The sequence below is a fragment of the Ascaphus truei genome, chromosome 12 (assembly GCF_040206685.1).
Source record: "Ascaphus truei isolate aAscTru1 chromosome 12, aAscTru1.hap1, whole genome shotgun sequence".
NCBI classification, from domain to species: Eukaryota; Metazoa; Chordata; class Amphibia; order Anura; family Ascaphidae; genus Ascaphus; species Ascaphus truei.
Window position 1 is genome coordinate 33,996,512 of NC_134494.1, and position 22,229 is coordinate 34,018,740.

A 22,229-nucleotide genomic window follows, 5' to 3' on the forward strand; every position below is an offset into this window, starting at 1 on the left:
TATTTTTTTTATGGCATAGATACAGTTCCATTTAATTGGTGCAAAATATAAATCAATGTTATCATATATATATATATATATTTTATTTTTTAACGTAGCTATGTGTGCATGTATATACATACACATACCGTATATAACAATATATTGCATGCAAAATTCAATGACGTCAAGATGAAGTTTGCACTAATTACTGTTGGTGTAACATGATTAACTATCATTTACATTGTCAACAAACTTTTCTCTTTCAGATCAATTTCTTAAAGACTGAAATGGAAAGGAAGAGTAAAATGATTAGAGATCTCCAGAATGAGGTAAAAATAATATTTCAGATCAGCAAGTCACCTTGACACATTAAAGATTTTATTTTTACTATCAATATTTCAGTGGTCTGAGTCATCCTCATCAGAGACTTAGTAACGTGATGTTACGCAGACGAGCTGGCGTATGTGTACAGAATATGACAAGACCAGGACCAAAATAGCGTTGAAAGATTTAATGGTTACATCATCCAAATCTTAATGTAATGATTCAGGTTTGATGATATATAGATGTAGCAAAAGGTTATTGCACTCGCTCATAATGTAGAATTTCGCGTTCTAATGGCGAATATATCCGATTTTCCAAAGGATTGAATGGCACTGATGATGCAGAGTATCACAGAATATCGCGACATAACGCGACATAACGCGTCTGCGGGTGCAATAACCCCGGCTACATCTGTAACTTTTCAATCTATGAACTCTATTCTGGTTCTGTATGGATTATGGTAGATTGTTTCTGTATCTGCATGCGTTTGCACCCTGAACCGATACTGTACATCCTAAGGCAGGGGGGCTCCACTCCAGTCCTAAAGCCCCCCCAAACAGGGCAGGTTTTCAGGATTCCTCAGCACAGGTGGCTCAATTAGAGCCACCTGTGCTGAAGCAGGGACTGATTGAGCCACCAGTGCTGAGGCAAGATTATCCTGAAAACCTCACCTGTTGTGGTGGGGGTGGGGGGCTTGGACTGGAGTTTAGCGCCCCTGTCCTAAGGACACTTAATAACTCCTCTATTTGAGCTGTGCTGCCATTACTTTCTTATCCATTGATATGATGAGTACAATATTAATATCACATACATTGTTGAATCAACTATTTATCTTTCTTTTGTGATAAGAAAGGTGCCAAATGAGTCCAGTACTGAATGTACAAATAGGCAGACAAGGACTATATCAAAGCTATTTAGAAATGAGTGACACTTTGGTAGCTTGTCACTCATTGGAAAGGTGCTCATTATGTAATCTGAGGCTGGATTCCGCTTTCCACGTAGAGGCGCCTTTACCTTGTCAGCCCCTGTACTGTATATTCACTAATGACAGTAGATTGTTCAGCTCAGGCTTTGATCCTCTGTACCCGACATCAGAAGAGCATGGACTGTCCATCATCTGACAATATCGGCCCGGGGACATAAAGCATGATTTGTTAAAACGGACATCCAACTGGGTCATTAAAATGAACATCCTGTTCCCAGTGTAATGATACTAAAAAGCACATGCATGTACTGTATATGGCTGGAGCACACAAGATCTTTCTCTTTAGAGAAAGTTAACTAGTTACAGTAAATGCGACATGATCTGTGAGAGTGGACAGGTTTGGACAATCTGTGTGAGACAAGTCAATGTACTATTTTGCTGTACTTTTGTTTTAAATATATCACACCAAAGTGATCTTCCTGTAAGTATAAAAAGGGACTGCAGTTTCCTTGAAAGCTTGTCTGCTGTTTCTCCTGGATAACCCTATACTCCTTCAGCTATTAGGATTCTGCTTTCTTGTTTTGTGGATTGGACAGCTGTTTTGGACTACACACGTCACAGAGATATTTTCACTGTCGTTAGACACAATTTTAGAAACTATTTAGGATTATTGATCCTTGGCACATTACCATGTTTGCTGGCTTGGTTCATACTTATCGGTTTTGCGATGGTTGTCTGTTTAAAAAGGAATTAAATACATGAGACAACATTTCCCAACTGCTAAGTTTGCAACATAAGGTCCATTTAAGTCCAAACCTATAACCTTTGTGAGATGATGTTATGGTATAATGAAGTGTATTAGACAATTTTTTTTATGGAAACCAGAGGCAAACAATTTGGCTTAAAAATGAGAAAAACTGAGAGCAAATGGAAAAATCTCTGATTAGACCAATACGATGACTGTAACTTCGGAACGGAGCAATGTTATTTTGAAATCTTCTGTACAGTATGTGGCAAAGTCGTTGCCACATCTATTGACAATTTGTGGGGTATACTTTAGTTTTTCTTCAATTACATCACAGTCAGAGGGTAAAAAATATTATTATTTGTTGGCTTTGTAAATAGAGTAAGATGAATGTCTAGTTATCCAAATGCTAATGAATATTAAATATAGCAAAAAAAGTAGGAAATCTTCCTAATAACAATAACTTTATATCGTACTGTGCCTTTCTCCCAATGGGACTCAAATCTCGTCACAATTGAAGTATAGTGCACAGTACACAGTACATAGAATTTTTTACAGACACTGTCTGCTCCATAGAGCTAACAATCTAAAGCTTTGGTGCCTGGGCACAGGAAGATAAAGTGACTTGTCTTGGGTCACAAGGAGCTGACACGGGGAATTGAACCAGGTTTCCCTGATTCAAACTCAGTTTCATTAAGTTTGAAGCATAGAATCAGTGTCGTACTCACTGAGCTGCTCCTTCTCACTAAGTTACTGTACAGTATGTCTGTTATGTTTATCACAGTCAAAGATGCTAAATAAGAAGTTTGAATCTATGTCCGTACTAGTAAAACCACTTTGGGCCAGATTGACTGAGCTCTATTAGGCTACATAACGTGACATTAACCCAGTGCACTAGTATACTATTCCCTAAAATTAATATTGTAACGTTAACCCCAGTTTTACTACCGTAAAAAGCATAGTTTTAGACATAATGGCCATTAGTAAAAATGATATGCAAATGACATCCATTAAGGTTAACGATGGGAAATGACGGTACGTTATTAAAGTCATAACCATGAACGTCTGGCTACGAAGATGTTAGTATTTTAAAAATATATATTAACTTGTATCCTCAGTTCTTGACATTTTGTCCCCTCCAAGCTCTATTTCAGAGTTTGGAAAGGTAACATTATATATTGTAGCGTTATCATGAATTCATGTGTTGTGCCTATTTTAATGAGCTCATGTTCTATTGTACTATTGTCGTTGCACATAACAATCTCAGTAAACAGAGCATTAACTCAGGAAATATAACGTCTGTTCCTGCTTCCAGTAACATTACGTAAGAGGCGTTAAACACATTACTCCTGTTAACGCAGTGCGATATTGTACGCACGGGTTAGTGCAGCTGCATTTAAACCAATGTTGTTGCGTGTGTTATTCCCTCAACGCAAGCCTTTTTTCTCATAATATTTTCCTGAAAAACGTGATAACGAGATTACTAATGCTGTAATTTCCCCTGATTCAATGGAGCTCCGTGAATCTGGGCATTAAGTATTATACATGTATGACTATAGACTGTGCCAAATGATTATTTAGGTAATGCACCTCATTGCTCTGCATTATTGCTAATGGGTTAGAATTAGAAATTGGTGTAATTAAATGACTTGGGCCCAGTGAGCAGAGTAAACCCAAGATCTCACCTTTATCTCCTGGGGAACTATATAAATAGCTCCAGAAAACTCTCGTACATGAAAAACCCTTTCTTATTCAGCTTTTATAACTCGTGCATCAATTTTCTTGCTTTGTAACAGATGCCTGTCAAAAGATGTATCATATCTGACTCATGCTTCCATTTCTTGGAAATCTGATCCTTTGATTAATGGGAGCAGCGAGGAGATTTATCTCATATTTGCATATTTTACATTTTACAGCAGAACTCTTCTTTTTTTTTTTAGGCTATAACTTTTTTTTTTATTCTCTCTAAATGGTCTCGGTTTGCCATACATAAACTCACACCGCCACACACAAAACTGGCCTTTGCAGATTTATAGCTCTAAGAAAACCAGCTTCTATAATTATTGACTTTCTTGGGATTATGTTTGTGTTTGCAGTAATATAAAATAAGTAATTTGCATGTCATTATATTTTAATGAAAGAGGAAGCAAGCAAAGGGAATGTGCATTGTGATGCCTCTGTCTATATCTTGTACCATAGCATCAAAAAACTTTCACTGCAGTTTTATGATTCGCTCACCTTACTTTTCCAATTTCAAAGCCTGAATTTCTTTATTATTGCCTCTATTTTTAGGGCACATAAATTCACCATCTCCATGTCTTAGCCCAATGACATAGAGGTCACTTACTGTATATCGGATATAATTTTAGAGCCATGACTTTAATACCGGAGAGACATGTTTTGCCATGATTTACATTTTTGCTATCAATCCTGATAAATCACACTAAACTCAGTACTCGTAAATGTCAGATTTGGTTTGTAATTCAAATTTTGCCTTTATTTCTCCAACAGTTTGCACTTTCTGTATTTTGCAAACCCTACTAACATTGAGAGATTAACATATTTTTTCATATATGCTTTAAACTCAACAAGACAAGTCATTTTTCCAACCTACTATGTTACAATGTTAATATAGCTGGGTTCCTCGCTAGGTCCCCTTACCTCAGGGAGTGTGTGGGGCCACGCAGATGCCAGCGGCACAATGTGTGCGCATAGACGAGTGCCGGGAGGTGGTGGAGGCAGTGCGGGCAATTACGGAGCGCATCGGTGCACCGGAGGCTCGCAGCGGCCCGATTCCACCGGCCGCCGCCATCTTGCATCCATCTTGCATTCCACAGGGCACCTTGCCCCGCTCAGCGCCATCAGTTCAGGTATACAGCCAGGACACGGCTGCGGACTGGCACTTCGGTGGTCTGGGACCAGACCACCCTCTTGAAAGAGACTGTAATGGTGGGACACTCCTGACGGAAACCACCCAATGCGGAGGCTGTCTCATCGCTGACGGCGTGGGACAGTACGACCTTCGTCGGCAGTCTGCTTTCCCGGGTGCCGGAGCACCCGGCAGATACAACAATTGCACCAACTGTACACACACTAGTGGGGCAGCGCTGTACACACACTTGGGTGGGAATTGCTACTTGTGAACACCAGGGTGGTTGGGTACCCAAGGGCCCCTCTGAACATTGGGGGACTATCTATCCAGCTGTGGACACGGTGTGGAAAGGTACTGGAGGGTAGGGCCGTGCGTGGCCTAGTTGGTGGGATTATACATTGTGATTGTTCTATTGCGTACAGTAAAACTGTTACTCTTAGCAGTGTGTGTTTCATTGCGTGGGGTCCTGTAACGGGGTTATCCCACATTGTAGGGTCCTGCGCAGGTGGAGGCGCTGTCACCAGATGGATCAGACACACCCCAGGCTCCCAGCAGCGGAGGCTCAGCCCTCCTGTGAGCCACAGGTAATGCACCACACACATGGTAGCCGCCATATCTCCCAGGGGGTGGGGGAAAGTGTGCTACATTAATATTATAGGTCAGTTAAAATATCCAAATTTCTTATGATACAAGCATCAAACTTGCATACCTATTGCCTTCTTGCTATTAGGTAACAAGGTAACTAGGAGCTTCATTACATGAATCACTGCCTAGTGCCAGGGGCTAGTGCCAGGGGATTGACTAGTAAACTAGCCTCCATTTCCCCCCATCAAGTCAGAGTAGAAATATCCACTAGGGATCCAGGCCCATATTCGCTAAACTGTGCTATGCCATACGACACCTTACGTGCCCCAATCTTTAATGCTTGGAGAAAAAATTCAAAAAAGAAATCAGACTGTTCTGGGAGACTACTAGTCTGCGTAATTACATAACGAAAGGGTTTATACCACGTGGTTTAAGAATTAACACCTTTCCAGCTTTTGGGGTTCAGGATGAACCATTCATTAAAAAGTGGGAAAGTGCACTTTTTACATGCTCAAATGAATTAATGACTTTATTAATTCAATATGAGTCCACAAAGCTGGAAGAGGCGACTGTAGAGTTAGATTTGGAGCTCACACAGACAAATAAGTGGTCTAAGGAATCTGACTTCGTGGAGTTAGAATTAAAATTGAAGAAGAATATTGAAAAATTCACAAAAGAAATAAAGGAACGTAAGCACAAGAAATTTCTGAGAGACGCTAATGATTTAAAAACAGGCAACATTTACAAACCACATAAAAATCAACATAAAGTGTATCAGGAATCGTCCACTGAGTGGGAAAACTCGGATATTGAGGAGAGTACCACCAATTTAGACAACACAAGTAATACTCACCCCCAGTCTTTTTTAGAGACACAAAGGGGAAGGAGTGGACGGGGTGGTGGTCCAAGAGGAAGGGGCAAAAAAACAGACGAGGCAAGGGAAAAACTAAGAAACAGAGAAATATGGGGATACAGGGGCAGGGGGAGGAATTGGAGGAGGCATCATCGCCAACCCCAATAAAAGATCACAATGAACTTCAAGTGATAAATTTAACCACCATTTCCCTCACACCCTTACAAAAACAGGTTTTGAAAAAAGGTCTGTCATTTACTCCATCTTGTAATTTTGATCTATTTAATTGGGTCAAAGACGTGAACCTCTTTGGCCGCAAACTAGCTCTACAGAAATTCCACAAAAGGAGGGAAATATCAACATTACCCCAGGAATTTCTGGATCTAGCTGAAGATCAAGACTTTGAACACCTAAGAAACCTTATGTCCCTAGAAGATGAGAATAATAAAGAACCAGGCCTCGGCCCCTTTACCACCCTCAGACCTAAAAGTCGTTTTACACCACCAATGAGTACGGACACTAATATCAACATGTTTCTCAAATTGGTAACAAGGGATTTACAAACATTACCCTTGAGAGGGCGACAGGAAAATATGACAAAAAAAGAAAAAATGCCTTAAAAGAACTAACAGAATTAATGGGGATTATAATCAAACCCTCTGATAAAGGGGGAAATATTGTTATTATGGAGGAAGACAGATATGTATCAGAAAATGTTAGGCTACTTAGTGACAAAAGCTGTTATGAAGTATTACCTTGTGATCCAACTATCACTTATTTCAAAGACCTCCGAAGGCCTAGATAATAAAGTGATATCACAACAGGAATACAAATACATGTTGGTTGACAAGCCAAAAGTGGCCACATTTTATAGTATACCAAAACTCCATAAAAACACAAAAAATCCCCCAGGAAGACCATTTGTCTCCGGAATTGAGTCTCTTAATGAACATGCTAGTGCTTATCTAGATCAAGTCCTAAGACCATATGTGACCAGTCTGCCGCCCCACACGATAGATACCACAGACATTCTGAGGAAAATAGATGGTATACAAATTTCTAAAAATACATTCATAGCATCATTAGATGTAGAATCACTGTATACGAGTATACAACATCCAGTGGGGACTATGGCAGTGTCACATTTTCTAAAAGCTAGAAGTTCAGAATGTCAAAAACATAATGATTTTGTACTCGAACTCCTCAATTTCGTACTAAAACATAACTATTTTCTGTTTAAAGGTACCTTCTACCACCAACTACAAGGGACGGCGATGGGCACAACGTGTGCACCGACGTATGCCAATATTTACCTTGGATGGTGGGAGGAGACTAAAGTTTTCACCGAAGCCATGCACACACATACACAGCACGTCGAACTGTGGTCTCGCTACATTTACGACATGCTGTGTCTGTGGAATGGAACAGTGGTAGAGTTTAATAACTTTGTAAGGATTATGAACCAAAATGATCACAACTTGCGACTTACCAGTGAGAATAACCAAGACAGAATAACTTTTCTAGACTTGGAAATTTTCAAAGATGAACAAGGCTTACTGCAATCTACGTTTCACACAAAAATTACAGCTACTAATAACTTACTGCTGTTCACAAGCCACCACCCTAAACCACCAGTCGAGGGTATACCAGTGGGACAATTTCTAAGGGTAAAAAGAAATTGCTCCACTGTTAAAGACTTTGAGAAGCAGTCAGAGGTGATGAGTAAAAAATTCCTGAATAGGGGTTACAGCAAAAATTGCATTAACAAGGCGTATACACGTGCCAAAAAGTCAGACAGAAATACCTTGCTGTATGGCAAAAAAGAAACTATTGAGAACCAGCTAAGTCCAATTAGAATTATTGGCACATACAGCAAACAATGGAGGGAAATTAAACGAGTGATCCAGAAGCACTGGTACATCCTCCTAGTAGATGAAATATATAGGAAAGTGCTTTCTGACACCCCCTCCATCACTTACAGAAGATCTAAAAATCTGTCAGACTCTCTTGTTCACAGCCATTACAAAACACCAACAATGGCAACATGGCTGACGAACACCACAGTTTTCACCTTTAAATGTGAGATCTGCAAAGCTTGCAGTCTCATTAACCCCCAAACAACTTTTCAAAATGTAAGTGGTTCTAAAAGATATACCATCAAAGATTTTATCAATTGTAAAACGTGTGGAGTTGTCTACCTAGCTACTTGCAAATGGGGCATGATGTATGTTGGCAAAACATCACGCCAACTGCGTCGCCACATTTTAGAGCATACAAGTACCATTAGGAACAATATGGATTACCCTTAGCATGACACAAATTTGTTACATCGAGGGGACATAACATGTGTTCAATTTCAAGGAATTGAACATGTCACCTTAGGACTTCGCGGAGGTGACTTAGACAATGCCTTGCTAAGAAAGGAGGCAAGATGGATCTTCAACCTGGGAACACAATCCACAAATGGTTTGAATGAGGATTTTAATTACTCTGCATTCCTATAGCAATAGTTCTAATGTTATTGTTTTATGGTAACAGAACATCAACTCAGGCTATGGTGATATTGATAGATTCCATTAGACTTATATGGTACATTGGTTATATGCTCTATAAATATACTCATTGACTTAGCACTGACATTGTGCCATTATATTTGAATACCAAACAGCACCAATATGTCACCATGCTGAGCACAATAGTAGCTAGAAAGAACACCAACCCAAGTCATTAGCTCCTGTGGTATGTTTATTTTAATGTTACACTTACCTTATTTTTAGATTAGTAGGCTTTGTCCTGTTTGAGGCAATATCAACATCAGTATATGTATGTGGTGTGCCGGTCAGCGTTGCATCGAATGACAGGTTCACTCCCATTTGATGACGTCATGTTATCACCATGGCAACCTCAGCCTTTAAGAAGCAGGTCCTTTCAGGGAGCCTCCCACCCTCGAAGAAGTTCCGTCCCCTAGGAACGAAACGCACGTCGGGATGACGTCACAGTGACGTTGGTTGCGCGACAAACACATAGGTGTTTTGTCTTTGTCTGCCGGAGTACAGCTGCTTGTATAGTTTAACAAAGATGTGGGCCACAAATGTGGATCCCACTAGCTAGAGTGAGGTATATGAGTGTTGCAAATGTGCTGCTGTGAATGTCAGCAATAACGAGTGAACGCAGGTCTGCAGATACTATTTGGTACCGTGAGTAGAGTCCACGTTATTTATCTCCAATAGGATTAACTGATATTGATTTATGATCCTTTGTTGTTGGGTCGGTTACCTATGTATCACTGCTAGGGTGTCATTTATTGCACCCTGTCTATTACTTTAATACCTGTATTACTAGTAGTGCGGTTGTACATACAATATTAAGTATATGATGTCACACAACATGATTGAGCACTAATCACCACATCTGGCAGGATTACCCTATTTTCATACCTCAGCCCCATAGGGGTTTGTATCTACAACACTGTACTGAACGTTTGGGTGTAAATCTCACACCTTGCACTTATTGCAAGATACACCCAGCATATTTGGCTTGTTTGGGGTTAATATACCCATGCCATTTGACAAATAGAGAAACCTATATATTTGGTCTCTCACAGCGCATCCCTTTAGGTTTTAATCACTTCTAGTGTTTACAGTGTTTACTTGATTTTGAATAAAAATTTATTATTTTGATTAGCTAAGTAGAGTGAATCATTAAGGGATCTTTCCTCTCCGATTTATATACCTATGCCATTCGACACCTTACGTGCCCCAATCTTTAATGCACATTAATGTTGAGATTGCCTTTCCAAAGATGAAGGGGTTAAAGGAAGATAAGAGACACACACACATTTCCAATGGACTGCTAAAAAGATGGTAGTATGCACCATGTTAGCGGTGCACAACTTTTTTTTTTAGCCACGCCCCCTATTTTTATATATCCACTACGCAAGCGCTCTCTCCCCACCCCCCTCGCTTACAGCCTAGAAAACAGTAAGAATTAACTCTGTGGGAGTCCCTGCTCCTGAATGGGGTCCCAGCAGCATGCGTCTTCTGTCTAAAACTACAGAAAGTAACATGTACTACAGCAGCAGCCCATCTATCTCCGTGTCTCTCTCCTTTTCCCCAGCAGCAGTCAGCAGCAGCCCGTCTCTCTCCATCTCCCCAGCATCAGTCAGCAGTAGCCTGTCTCTCTCCGTGTCTCTCTCCTTTTCCCCAGCAGCAGTCAGCAGCAGCCTATCTCTCTCTGTGTCTCACTCCATTTCCCCAGCAGCAGTCAGCAGCAGCCTGTCTCTCTCCATCTCCCCAGCAGCAGTCAGCAGCAGCTCGTCTCTCTCTGTGTCTCTCTCCCAATCTCCCCAAGCAGCAGTAGTCTCTCCGGCACCGTTCAGAGCCTGGATGACGTCGTAGACGCCTGAATATGGATATGGGAGAAGGAGTGGCTCAGTGAGTAAAGACACTGACTGGCACTGAGCGTGTGAAGCAGGGGAAACCTGATTCAATTCCTGATGTCGGCTCCTTGTAAACTTGGGCAAGTCACTTTATCTCCCTGTGCCTCAGACACCAAAAACATAGATTGTAAGCTCCACGGGCCAGGGACCTCTGCCTGCTAAATGTCTCTGTAAAACGCTACGTAAAACTAACAGCGCTATACAAGGACATGTAATTATTATGCCCATATATGGATATGACCATATTCGAGCGTTTACAACGTCATGCAGGCTCTGAACAGACTCGGAGAGGCTGCTGCTGATGGGGAGATGAAGAGAGACGGTCTGCGGCTGCTGTAGTGCAAGTTAGTTTCTGTAGTTTCGGGAAGGAGATTAATGCTGCGGGGGTCCCATTCAGAAGCAGGGACCCCTTGCAGAGTTAATTCTCTAATGTTTTGGCGACCCCTAGAAATTTGCAAATGACCCCCAAGTGGGTCGCGACCCATCGGTTGTGCACCACTGCATCATGTAACTGGTGGAGATGCTCGTTAAATCGCTCCAAGCGACAAATCTTAAGGGTTACATGTTAAAAATCAGCTGATAAAATACGCTTTTCCTAAATAGTTATTCAGTATTCAGTTGCTCACTTCGGTCGGTGACCAGAAACTTTGGAGACATATCACTCGTTTTAATTCCTCATTAGAGGGGGTAAGGAGGGGCACACTGTACTATATAGGAGGGGCCCTTCAACAAGCAACTGCTCCTGTACCCCTGCTTCTCCTGTCTCAGCCTTTGACAGGAAGGGATACATGCAGGATTATTCGTATTGTTATATTTTGTTATCTTTCAAGGGCTGCTGAATCCACGGATTGGATTCTTAAAATCCGTCAGCGGATTGCAGAATTCTCGGATGGACTGTCGGTGTAAAAAAATAAATAAAAAAAATAAATCCGCAAAAGGCGAATCACCATTCTTGAGATTGATCCGCTGAAATCCGCGGACCAAAGGAAACGGCGGATCCACGGCGGATCCATATCCGTCAAATAAGGCGCCCATATCTAGTTACGACTGAAAGCAGCACTTAACGTGCGTTAGTGAGCTGTGGAGATACCTGTTAGCAATGAATGATGCAGTAACTTAAGTTAACACCTTGTTAAATCAATAACAAAGCTTTATGGCTCTTGGCCTTAATGGTTTTCTTCTTTGTACCCCAAACCTTTCTCTTTGGGATGCCATCCATGTTCTAGTAACTCTACAAATAACCCAACTCATCAAGAACATACTGTATGATTGCTATGTAAAAGTCACTCATTAGGGTACTTTAATGATGCCATATGTGGCAGAAGATGAGGACAAAATTTTGCATGCCCCCAACACCCTTTATCAGGGATATACACAAATAGAAAATATCCACATATAAATAAATAAATACCCATCACAACCCACACACACATTTAGGTAGGAAACGTATTCTTTGGAAGATGCCGTATCTGTAATTGTTCATGAACACTTGTGTCTGCATAGTGAAAATAAAAACATTTAAAAGAAAATAAGGTAATAAAAATCCCCCATCTCAACAGAGGTTTATTCTTACAGTTATGGAATTCCGCAGGGGATAAGAAACAGAAGCATAGAAGGAAATGACATTATCATTTCCAGTTTCCTGATTGGAGTGTCTGTGAGGTGTCCTGGGCGTGGATATTTTGTATTTGTGTTATTCATGAAGGGCGCAGGTAGCCTCCGAATCGTTGTGTTCTTGCTCATATGGATGTAGCCAAACTCGGATTTCTCGGTGCTGGTTGAATCTATGGTTCAGATCCCGCTGCTTTCCCTGGCAGTGAGAAATTCTCAGTAGGGTGTCCCATTCAGCAGAACGGACCCCCTGCAGGAAGCCACAAATATCACTGTCCCCGGAGATGCAGGGGTTTTGCCTGTCTTTCTGAGGCTGCAGGGACAGTAAGGGACAGTAATTCTGGCTCCGTCTTTATGACATAATAAAATGCCGGAGTGAACACGGCATGTGAATATACATGTGTACACACCTGAAACACCTGTGATATATGCTAATTTACATCATTTGAATATACTTTGCATAGTCAAATTTGCTTACCCCAGGTATCTACAATGTGTTTACAGTTATCTCTCCATGTGTCTGTCTCTCTTTTTATCTCACTTTAACTTGTAGTGAATTTGGACAAGTTCACACACCTCCTGGGCCATCGAGAGCACGTTCTGACCCCGGTGAAAATAATTTTTCGGGCCCGCCAGCAACTCTTTTCTCTCCCGCACTTAGCTGTGGCGGCTGCCTTCTTGCTGCCGCTCTCCTTCTCCACCAGAGCATCAAATGATGCTGCGTGACATCACATGGATCACATTGCCATGGTAACGCAACATCATAACGTAATTTGGTGCAGCGAGGTCGCGTTGCTATGAGACGCCATGTGATGTCACATTGGTGACGTCCACGCGTCATTTGACACTGCGATTCAGAAGGAGAAAAAGGGCGGCAGCAACGAGTGACAAATAATGACATATGCAACATACTGTAGTCGGGCCACGGTTCACCTTCCGGACCGTCGGGCCCCGGTAGTTTGTACTGGCTCCCAGCCCCTCTCGTCGGCCCTGCACACCTCTACCTATAAGTACAGCACATACTTCATCTTAACTTAAGCCCCCTGCTGCTAGTAGGGCATGTGATTCAGTGCAGAAAAGTGCAGCAAAGGACAAGAACTGGTGCAAACCCTCTTTTAACATCCAACAAGGGTTAAATATATATAGCAGTCCTGGCTGCTAACCCGAGATAAGAAAAACGGCATCAAATTTACATGAGTAAAACAATTCTCCATTACTGTCCATTTATCTTTAATAATCGAATATGATTGTTTGACCCACTTTTGCGGCCAGGGGACTTTGATAAATATACATACTGCATTACTTTGGGGAATGACTGCCTTATCCTAAGCTTTACTGTGTGTTACGCTTCCATAAAATATGAATAGATACAATCAAATGACTCATTCTCCCCCGGGAAGCAGAGGGGTTAAGATTCATATAATACTCTATCCAGATATTAAGTGCTTTGAATGGGATTTAGCCCATGTAAGCATTTATGTTGTATTAGAGAGCCCATAGCTTAATACCAGGTCCTATTCCCACCCTCCGTACACTGCAGTCACACAGCTGGTGTAGTGAACAACATCAGATAAAATACTTTCCTCTCCCTGGAACTGTAACATGAAATGTAAATTGAATGCACTTTGGATACTGTTTAGAAGATCTAAAGTAAAAATGAAATGGAAAATTGATTACATCTCCCAAAATGTTTTCTGTCTCGTCATTTTTCCTGCTGTGTAATATAAAGAGCATTTCTATTTACACATAAATAACTATAATATTTATAACTGTACACTATGCCAAGTATATAATCTAAATAGGATCGCTTTCCATCTGACTCCTTTGTGTATGCAATCATAAATATACTCCAGAAAAAACACCACCCTGCATCAATAATTAATGTCTTGGACCCAAGAACTGTCACCAAAGGCTTGTTCATCGAAAATACTATTCAAAATTATCCAGATGTTCTTTTGACTTGATAATATTTTTATTAAAAGCTTAATCCCTATATTGTACTCTCTTTTCTGGAATGGATTTGTGCTGGATCCGCATCAAGGATATACAGTATAAAAAAAACTATTTCCTACTGTACACACAGATAGTTTTTAATATCTTGTATCAAGCATGAGAACATTTCAAGAAAAATGGAAAAGAAGCTAAATACATTCCAATATGAAATATATTTAGAATTATAAACTAAAAATAAGTTATATTTTTACATCAGCTTTATACTGAAAGCAGAATTGTAATTCACATAGTTTTCTTAATATCCTTGGCCAGCTATATAGAACTGCTATTAATATGACATTTCTTGTACAACCTGTGCTAAGACTGGATGGGATAGGGAATGCAAAGAGGACATAGATTCCATCTTTATGCTGATGACACTCAGATATACATTGGAGCATCCAATAATCATAAGGAAGTAGCCGATTCGCTTACTCAATTACTTAATGACATCCAAGAATGGATGACTTCTAACCTACTTCAACTTAACCCTGATAAGACTGAAATAATGATTCTACAAGCAAAGGACCCCTCTACCAATGAACAAATTGCAAGAGCTCAGGAACTCTGACTTTCCATATTTAACAGCAGTTACATTACAAAAACACAAGTAAGAAATGTACTGTAAGAGTGATCCTGAATGACCAAATCAACCTCATAACCCAAGCCACCCTCACATCCCAAGCCACCCTCAGAACCCAAGTCACCCTAACATCCCGAGTCACCCTAACATCCCAAGTAACCCTCACATCCCGAGTTGCCCAAACTTTCCGAGCTACCCTCACGTCCCGAGAGCCACCCGCACATCCCAAGTCAATGCCATAGCTAAAGCTTCAGTCAATGCTCTGAGAATGATAAAGAGGATTGCACATCTCCTGACAAACAAAGCCCTCACCACTGTCACAATTGCGCTGGTCCTTTCTTGACGGGACAGTAATAACTTTCTCTACGTACTTTAGGAATGCCGACCTACCTTTTTTCTACTCTCCATGCGATCCAGGACTCCACAGCCAGACTTATCAGTGGCACCAGGAAGTTCGACCATATCACCCCTCAATTGAAAAAAAAACATCACTGGTTGCCCACCAAGCAAAGAGCAACCTTTAAACTCCTCAGTATGGTACACCGGGCGCTCAATGACAAAGGACCCCTCTACCTTCAAATAAAATGTAAGTTCCACAGATCCAACTTGAATCTAATATCCCCCAACAAAATCATGCCAGATTCAAACACACTAGATGAGCTAGCTGTGCCCCATTGATACAGGTTGCCAGGGAATGGAATGCCTTTCCCATATCCATCAGAAACATCAAAGACCATCTCACTTTCAAGAAACTGCTCAAAATTGGCTCTTTGAAATCGCCTTTCCCAACCTCGACTGATTCTTCGCTCCATCTTTGGAGTTTTAAAAAGCGTATCGGAGCCAGACTTGCTCTGTTATGCGCTATACAATACCTTAAGGAAGATAGGTAGATAGAAGTCTAGGAAATACTTGATGCTCCATATTCATTGAGCATTGCTAAACTATATTGTAATTTATAGCCCATTAACTTGAACGGACAAAAGGTGATTGATGCCATTGTATTGCATATTAAATATGGCCCATTACCTGCAGTTACATGTGCAAAGAGATGAGTTGGAAGCAGTAGATTTGTGAAGAACATAATAACTTTGCCAAGTGTCTTTATCTACTCGATCTTAATAATGTTTGCCATTTATAGGCATAGTCCAATAAAATAATGCTGAAGTGATGAGACATTTCCTTTTAAATGTTTGAGGAAACATTGCCACATTTGGGTACATTTATGAAAGTGTGACACATACAGTTCAGCAAATATGCTACATTTGTAAATCTGACCTATCACATGCTGTATATGTATTAAATTGGTCTAATACGAATGTTTAAAGCCCTGAAAGTGGTACAGAAGCACCCCCTCACATAATAACATTGGAGACTAAGGCTATATTGATTATGATGTGAGGCTATGGTATCCTCTCCTTGCTTAAGAAGATTTCAGCTGTCTCGAGATCTGAAATGATGGATATTGACTGCAAACAAAACAATCGTGAACTCTAGAATGGGAAATTACCTAATATCAATAATACATAGCAATATTTTTTGTAGCAGTGCAGCATAAAAAGCAGGTTTATTAACTGCTGACGCATTGCAAACAATGGCCAGTGAAGAGACACAATGAAACATAGAGGGTTAGCGGACATATAGGAGAAGCTTATTTTATTCTGCTTGTGTCTGAATTAATTGTATCATTTGCTGCAGATAGACGAACACTGTCTCAAGACCTGTACAATTCATATGCAGAAAAATGAAAAGTCCAAATGTACAATTTAATACATCAACTGAAAATGATAAATACAATAATATTGTCTTAGGGTTTAGAGGCACATCCTTGAATTTGCAGTTAACTGGCTGTTACCAATCATTTTGTATTTTTCCTACAAAGTGATTTAGCGTTCAAACTCACAACGTATTTACAGAATCCTGAGAATGGGGAATTACAATTGAAGAGCAAATCTCTCCAGAACTGAAGGGATTACATCTAGTATTATAGGGGGGAGGGTTGTGAGCGAGAGAGATACTGTAGCATGTGTGCAGCACTTTTGATTGAATAGTCCTTCGGGTAGTGAGATCTGGAAGCACTGACAACTTGTACTGTACTTCCCTTAAAGACAGACACTAAAATGTTACTGTATCTTCCAACATAAACCTTGACATTCTTGCCCAGCATACAACAGTTAAGCCTTTCTGTCCTCCCATTGGGGTATAGTGAAGTGTATTTACTTCCTTATGTGTCTCACATGCAATATGAGGGCACTGAAAGCTTTGCCTCTTAGGTAAAATAAAAAGAAAGCTTTTTACAGGGGTATCAGCGTTACAAGTACTAAAATCAGAATCAGCACGGCACAAAAACAGCCTTAGTTCCATCACTGTTGGAAATCACTCCTAAATCTATGTTTTATAAAAGGAAGAGCAAAGAGATGTTTTGAACTTAAAATAATGTAGAGTCAGCATTTCATTGCTTAAATTATTGAGGTTTCTTTAACATCTACTAAATATGTGCAACTGTATATTCTGTCGTTTGTTTCTGAATTTTATTTTACTGTAAAATATACAGTGGGTATCTTTTAAAAATCACAGTTAGAAAAACTAAACATATTCTGCTGTATTTCTTCACACATTTTTACAAAGCCATAGCAATGTATGGTGTAGATCAGCGGTGCGCAATCTGGGGGTGTGACACCCAGGGGGGGGCGCAAGACTGAGTGCGGGGGGGGCACGGGGTTTACAGAGGCCCCGCGCGATTCCCGAAGGCACTTAAATTAAAGGCCGGGGGAGCTGCAGGGCCTCTGTAAACCTAACTTACCTTGGCTCCGGCGGCTTCTCACATGCGTCGCCATGGCAACTCGGCGTCATGTGATGTCACGTTGCCACGTCATGACACCGGAGCGTCCCCCTGGTGTAGATAGATGTGTGTGATTCACAATTCATTCTGTCTGTCAGAATCCATTTTGTAAGGAATTTCCAAAATCTATAGACTTCTAGAAGGGTTATAACAAATGAATTAAGAGTAAGACAGGATGGTACAAAATAGACATACCCATTCAAAGCCAAGATATAAGCTTTGCAGCCAGATTTCTGATAGGTAACTTTCAAGGATGTAAACATGTTTTTGTCTCCTGTTCTTTGATTCTTGTTTAATTTCTAATACTAGAAAAGATTAAAACAAGAGAAAAGTGCACACCTCACGGTGTAGTATATCAAACTTTACTTAGCAAGAATAGATTAAAATGCACTTACAACAAATCAGTGCATTAAGAGCACTGAATAAAAGCACTTCCGTGGTATCTGTAGTCCAGGGACTGTCTGCAGGGCTCCTCTCACTGTGTCTGACGCGTCCGTCAGGTAGATGTGTCTGGACCAGCTCCTCCGAAGTTGCAGTGCTTCCGCATCACGTGGGGGTAGCGTCGCTGCTTCACTCCGTCCCTCCGTCGTGATGTCAGTGTAATCCAGACACCCGACATTTGTGCATATGTGATATTTATTGTTGTTTATTTTGTTTTATTTGAATTTATCGCACAATCTGGTTGAGCGCCCAAAAGCTGAGGATACATTAATACTATTGGTGAAATTATTAGTACCTATTCATATTGCTCCAACACTAGCCTTGGAGACTAATTAAATTAAATATTCATACATTGTTCAGGGGTCAGCACGTTACTCTTATATTTTAATGTTTAATACTAGCAAGCAACATAGGGGTTTTGCTGCTAAACAGGAGATTTCTTTGTTTGTTTTTATCTAGAATTATTTTGTCAGAACGATATCCATCCAGCACAATGTGATACGTGTTATAACATTCTCTATTTGTATGCCTCCTGTATGTACCTGTAGATGAAAAAGACTATTGTTATTTTGCCTTAAATAAATATATGAACTGCCAAGAGATCTGTCTTCAGGTTTTTTCGTTTGATATTGGACAGGGAAAGGATCGAGAAGAATATAAGAAACAGACAATTATTTTCATATAATACAATAGATTCTCCCCCGTGTCTTTGGTACTGTTTACAGGAATCTTTTACATGTTTTTATTTTTGTGTGATTACATTGTATATAAAAGTAACCCAAAACAGCTTCTATATTATTGAAAATGCACATATTATCATTCTTCAGGACTCTGTATTGGATGGTGAATAAACTTTCTACAGCTTTTAACCCCTTCTAATGTTTGCTCATAATAAGCAGCTATGTAAATAGAGCTGTCCAAAAAATAGTCAAATTAAATTAATTACTGATCATCATATTCAAATCGCCATTGTAGCGGTGTAACGAAATGGTCAGCAGGGTTCCAAAAAATAAATGACTTGCTGCCCATTCATGCTAGTTTCTGGGCAACCAAGGGTTAAGTTTGGGCACAGGGGTGATGCTTATATAATGTATATATATTAATCTATTTAAGACAATGATGTATAGCTCTGATGGTGAGGCTGTGACTACTCAGGAGTTAATCTGGAGCTACTCTTGCAAAAGGAGCTGCAATCTCTGGTAAATGACAGCAGAGTTTGGTATTATATGCCAGGGAAGGGAACCCCTTTCTATGGGCCTTTTATCTGTGCGTTTGTGTGCGCACTTTGTTGTAGAACTGAGGAGGGGTCGACCACCTGCTGAGCGGAACTCCAGCTAATATAACCAAGCCAGACTTGATGAACTAGAGAGAGCTGGTAGGGGATGTTGTGTGAACACCTGTGTGGAGTTCAGCAGAGGATCCTGAAGAGACCCGATGCAGGGCTCAGACGTGACCGGCAGAACTGTGTGCTCAGGAGCCAGAGCAAAGTACCGGGAGCTAACGGAGAGTTCTCATGGAGGATCCTCTCAGTGAAAGCTGTAGTATTGTTGTGTAGCACTGGCTGAAACCATTTTGAGTACTGGAACATCAGGGGTGAGTTTCAAGGGAGAGAGACTCATGTGGATAATACTAGCGTAGCTGTAGACTATCCTGGAGGAGAGCAACCTTGAAAGCCAAGGCCTCCAGAGAGACCTCCAGAGAGACATCCTTGGGGCATCCAGCTTTAGTGGGTGGCATTCCCCACCACACAGGGTCCCGGAGGCTATGCTTATACCTTCGTTTCCCTGGAAGGAATCTTCTTTCTTTGGTGCATCCAGCTTCAGCGTATACTGGTCCCCAAAACACCAGCAGAGTAGCCATGAGGCTACTAGCTGCTTTTGTTCGTAGTTTTCCCAGAGTACTGCTTTGTCTCAGTTGGGATGTAGGTTCATCAGGTTTTCAGTGTTGGTTGGCCTGTACTGGTAGTAGTAATGGTATTAAGGCAGACATTCAGGCTGAAGCTGGTAAGCGGGTTGTGGAACATTGGAGGGACTGGCTCGGGGAGTTCGATTAATTAATCTCTTGGTCCCGATCGATATCTTTCTCCTTCGGAATTTGCCATGATCGAATATACCTGCTCAAGATGGGTGCAGTGATCAGCAATCTCATTTGTTGCCAGGACGCCGAGGTGTTCTAATAAAGCAATCATTCAAACGTAAGTTGTGTCATAGAATTGTGAAGTATTCGTACTTGTAAATTATATACTTATAGATCTCAGATAGAGTTGCCTTCTTATCTATTCTGACTTTAATTGCAGAATAAATCATATATGCAAAACTACAATCTGGTCTTCTGCTACAAGGATTTGCCATCATGTCATGTCCCATGCAACACTCAGAAGTGAAGTCAATGTAAAATACATTCTGGTTTCTAATAAAATGTGCAACACCGACATTAGATAAAGTTTTGACGGAACAAGGACATTTAACAAAGGAACATACTGAACTGTCCATACTTTGCATCTGGGCTTATAGACACCTGCTTTTAAACATTGAACCGCATCGCAGTGTAGTATTCAGTGCCCCCCATAGGCAAAGACATTCACTTTACCATCTGCCGGACACGACCTGAACTGCAACCACACAAATAATAATTCCGTCTGACCACTAAATAAATTCGGACAGCTGATAGAAACCAAAGAATGTTTCTGTACCAAGTGACTTATAAACCTCCCTAAACTCTCCTTTATACAATATGTGGAGCATACCTGTGCACAAAACGAAACACACCTAAAATACCTGCAACATAGGCTAATTGGGATACGCAAAGCATATTCAAATGATCCAATGTTTCTCATTTTCTAACTTTTTTGATCATTCAATCAAACTGTAGGCGAAGCGGACTTTGTCAATTTTGCACATCTCTAGTGAGAGGCCCAGGGTGACACAATGTAATTATATAAATAAATTGACATTAACATTGTTACCTGTGTTACCCTAATTCCTCACCCTATTAAATACGAGGGCGTGTCACTATCACTGTCTCTCTGTATAGTATATGGGTACTACTGTAGGTATACGTGCACTAGAAATCTCTGCTTAAAGTGTGAAGGGATATTATTCATCAAATAAAATTGGGCTCAACTCACTGGGCCATTAAAGATTAATATCCATCCAGTAATATTCACAATGGTATGGAAGTTAATTAACAATATTATTGTAATGGACAGTAAATCTAGATCTGTGTTCATTGTTTCTAAAATGCATACTACATCATTTAGTTCACTGAAAATGTTGGCAATTATCAAAAGGGACCAGTAATTCATAATCAGTCTGTGATGTTACTAATGAAATTTTATGTATTGTAATTAAATCGACTTCTTTTATTTGTAATTGGTATCCCAGAGATGATGATTAGACTCCTGGTATGTTTATGGTAATAGGATGAGCTGACAAGGCCGATGCATGAAATATACGTTGCAATGGTAAGGTGAAGCAAGCAATGAGTGATTAGGTAGAAAGCGCCAGGATACTCAGGATATTCTGAATATTACGTTTTAGCACCTGACAAATTAAAGTGTCCTCAGATGAAAGTGTTTTTGGCTTTTGCTGCTCTATAAAAAAAGCCATACAAACAGCGCACTTTGTGCCTGTCTTTTTTAAATTGTCTTTTTGCTTAGTACAGTAACATTTATTGCTCAATATGAAGAAATAATTGGTAATCGAAGTAGAAATAAAGGGCATCTTGGCAGATATAGATGGAGAATATATAGCTGTTTAGCTAAAGTTTAAGAAGGTATTGCCGAGGTTCAGATTTTATGTCAATGCGATCACAGAAATGATGAATATTAGAGTTTCTTGCCACTTTTATAGACCAATATTGGAATTGTGATGTCACTTCAACTTGTGGCTATTAGGTCCTTTTTTTAAACAAACACAACAAAAGACTTAAATTAAAGCACAATATGACCATTTATATAAACAACCGAAATACTTTATATCTCTTCAATATTTTATTTTACATGTGTCAAATCTCCAGCTTCTACCTAGAGTGTGCATAT

The 22,229-nt window shown here is 40.3% G+C and overlaps 1 protein-coding gene across 7 annotated transcripts in view; it reads left to right on the plus strand.

The window, feature by feature from the left end:
• Nucleotides 1-22,229, plus strand: part of LUZP2 (leucine zipper protein 2) — a 304,222-nt gene that overhangs the window by 170,619 nt on the left and 111,374 nt on the right. For all 7 annotated transcript variants that reach the window (XM_075567272.1, XM_075567271.1, XM_075567278.1 and 4 more), the window contains one exon: nucleotides 249-311. In XM_075567272.1, the coding sequence (XP_075423387.1) occupies nucleotides 249-311 (63 nt within the window). The remainder of the gene's footprint in view (nucleotides 1-248; nucleotides 312-22,229) is intronic.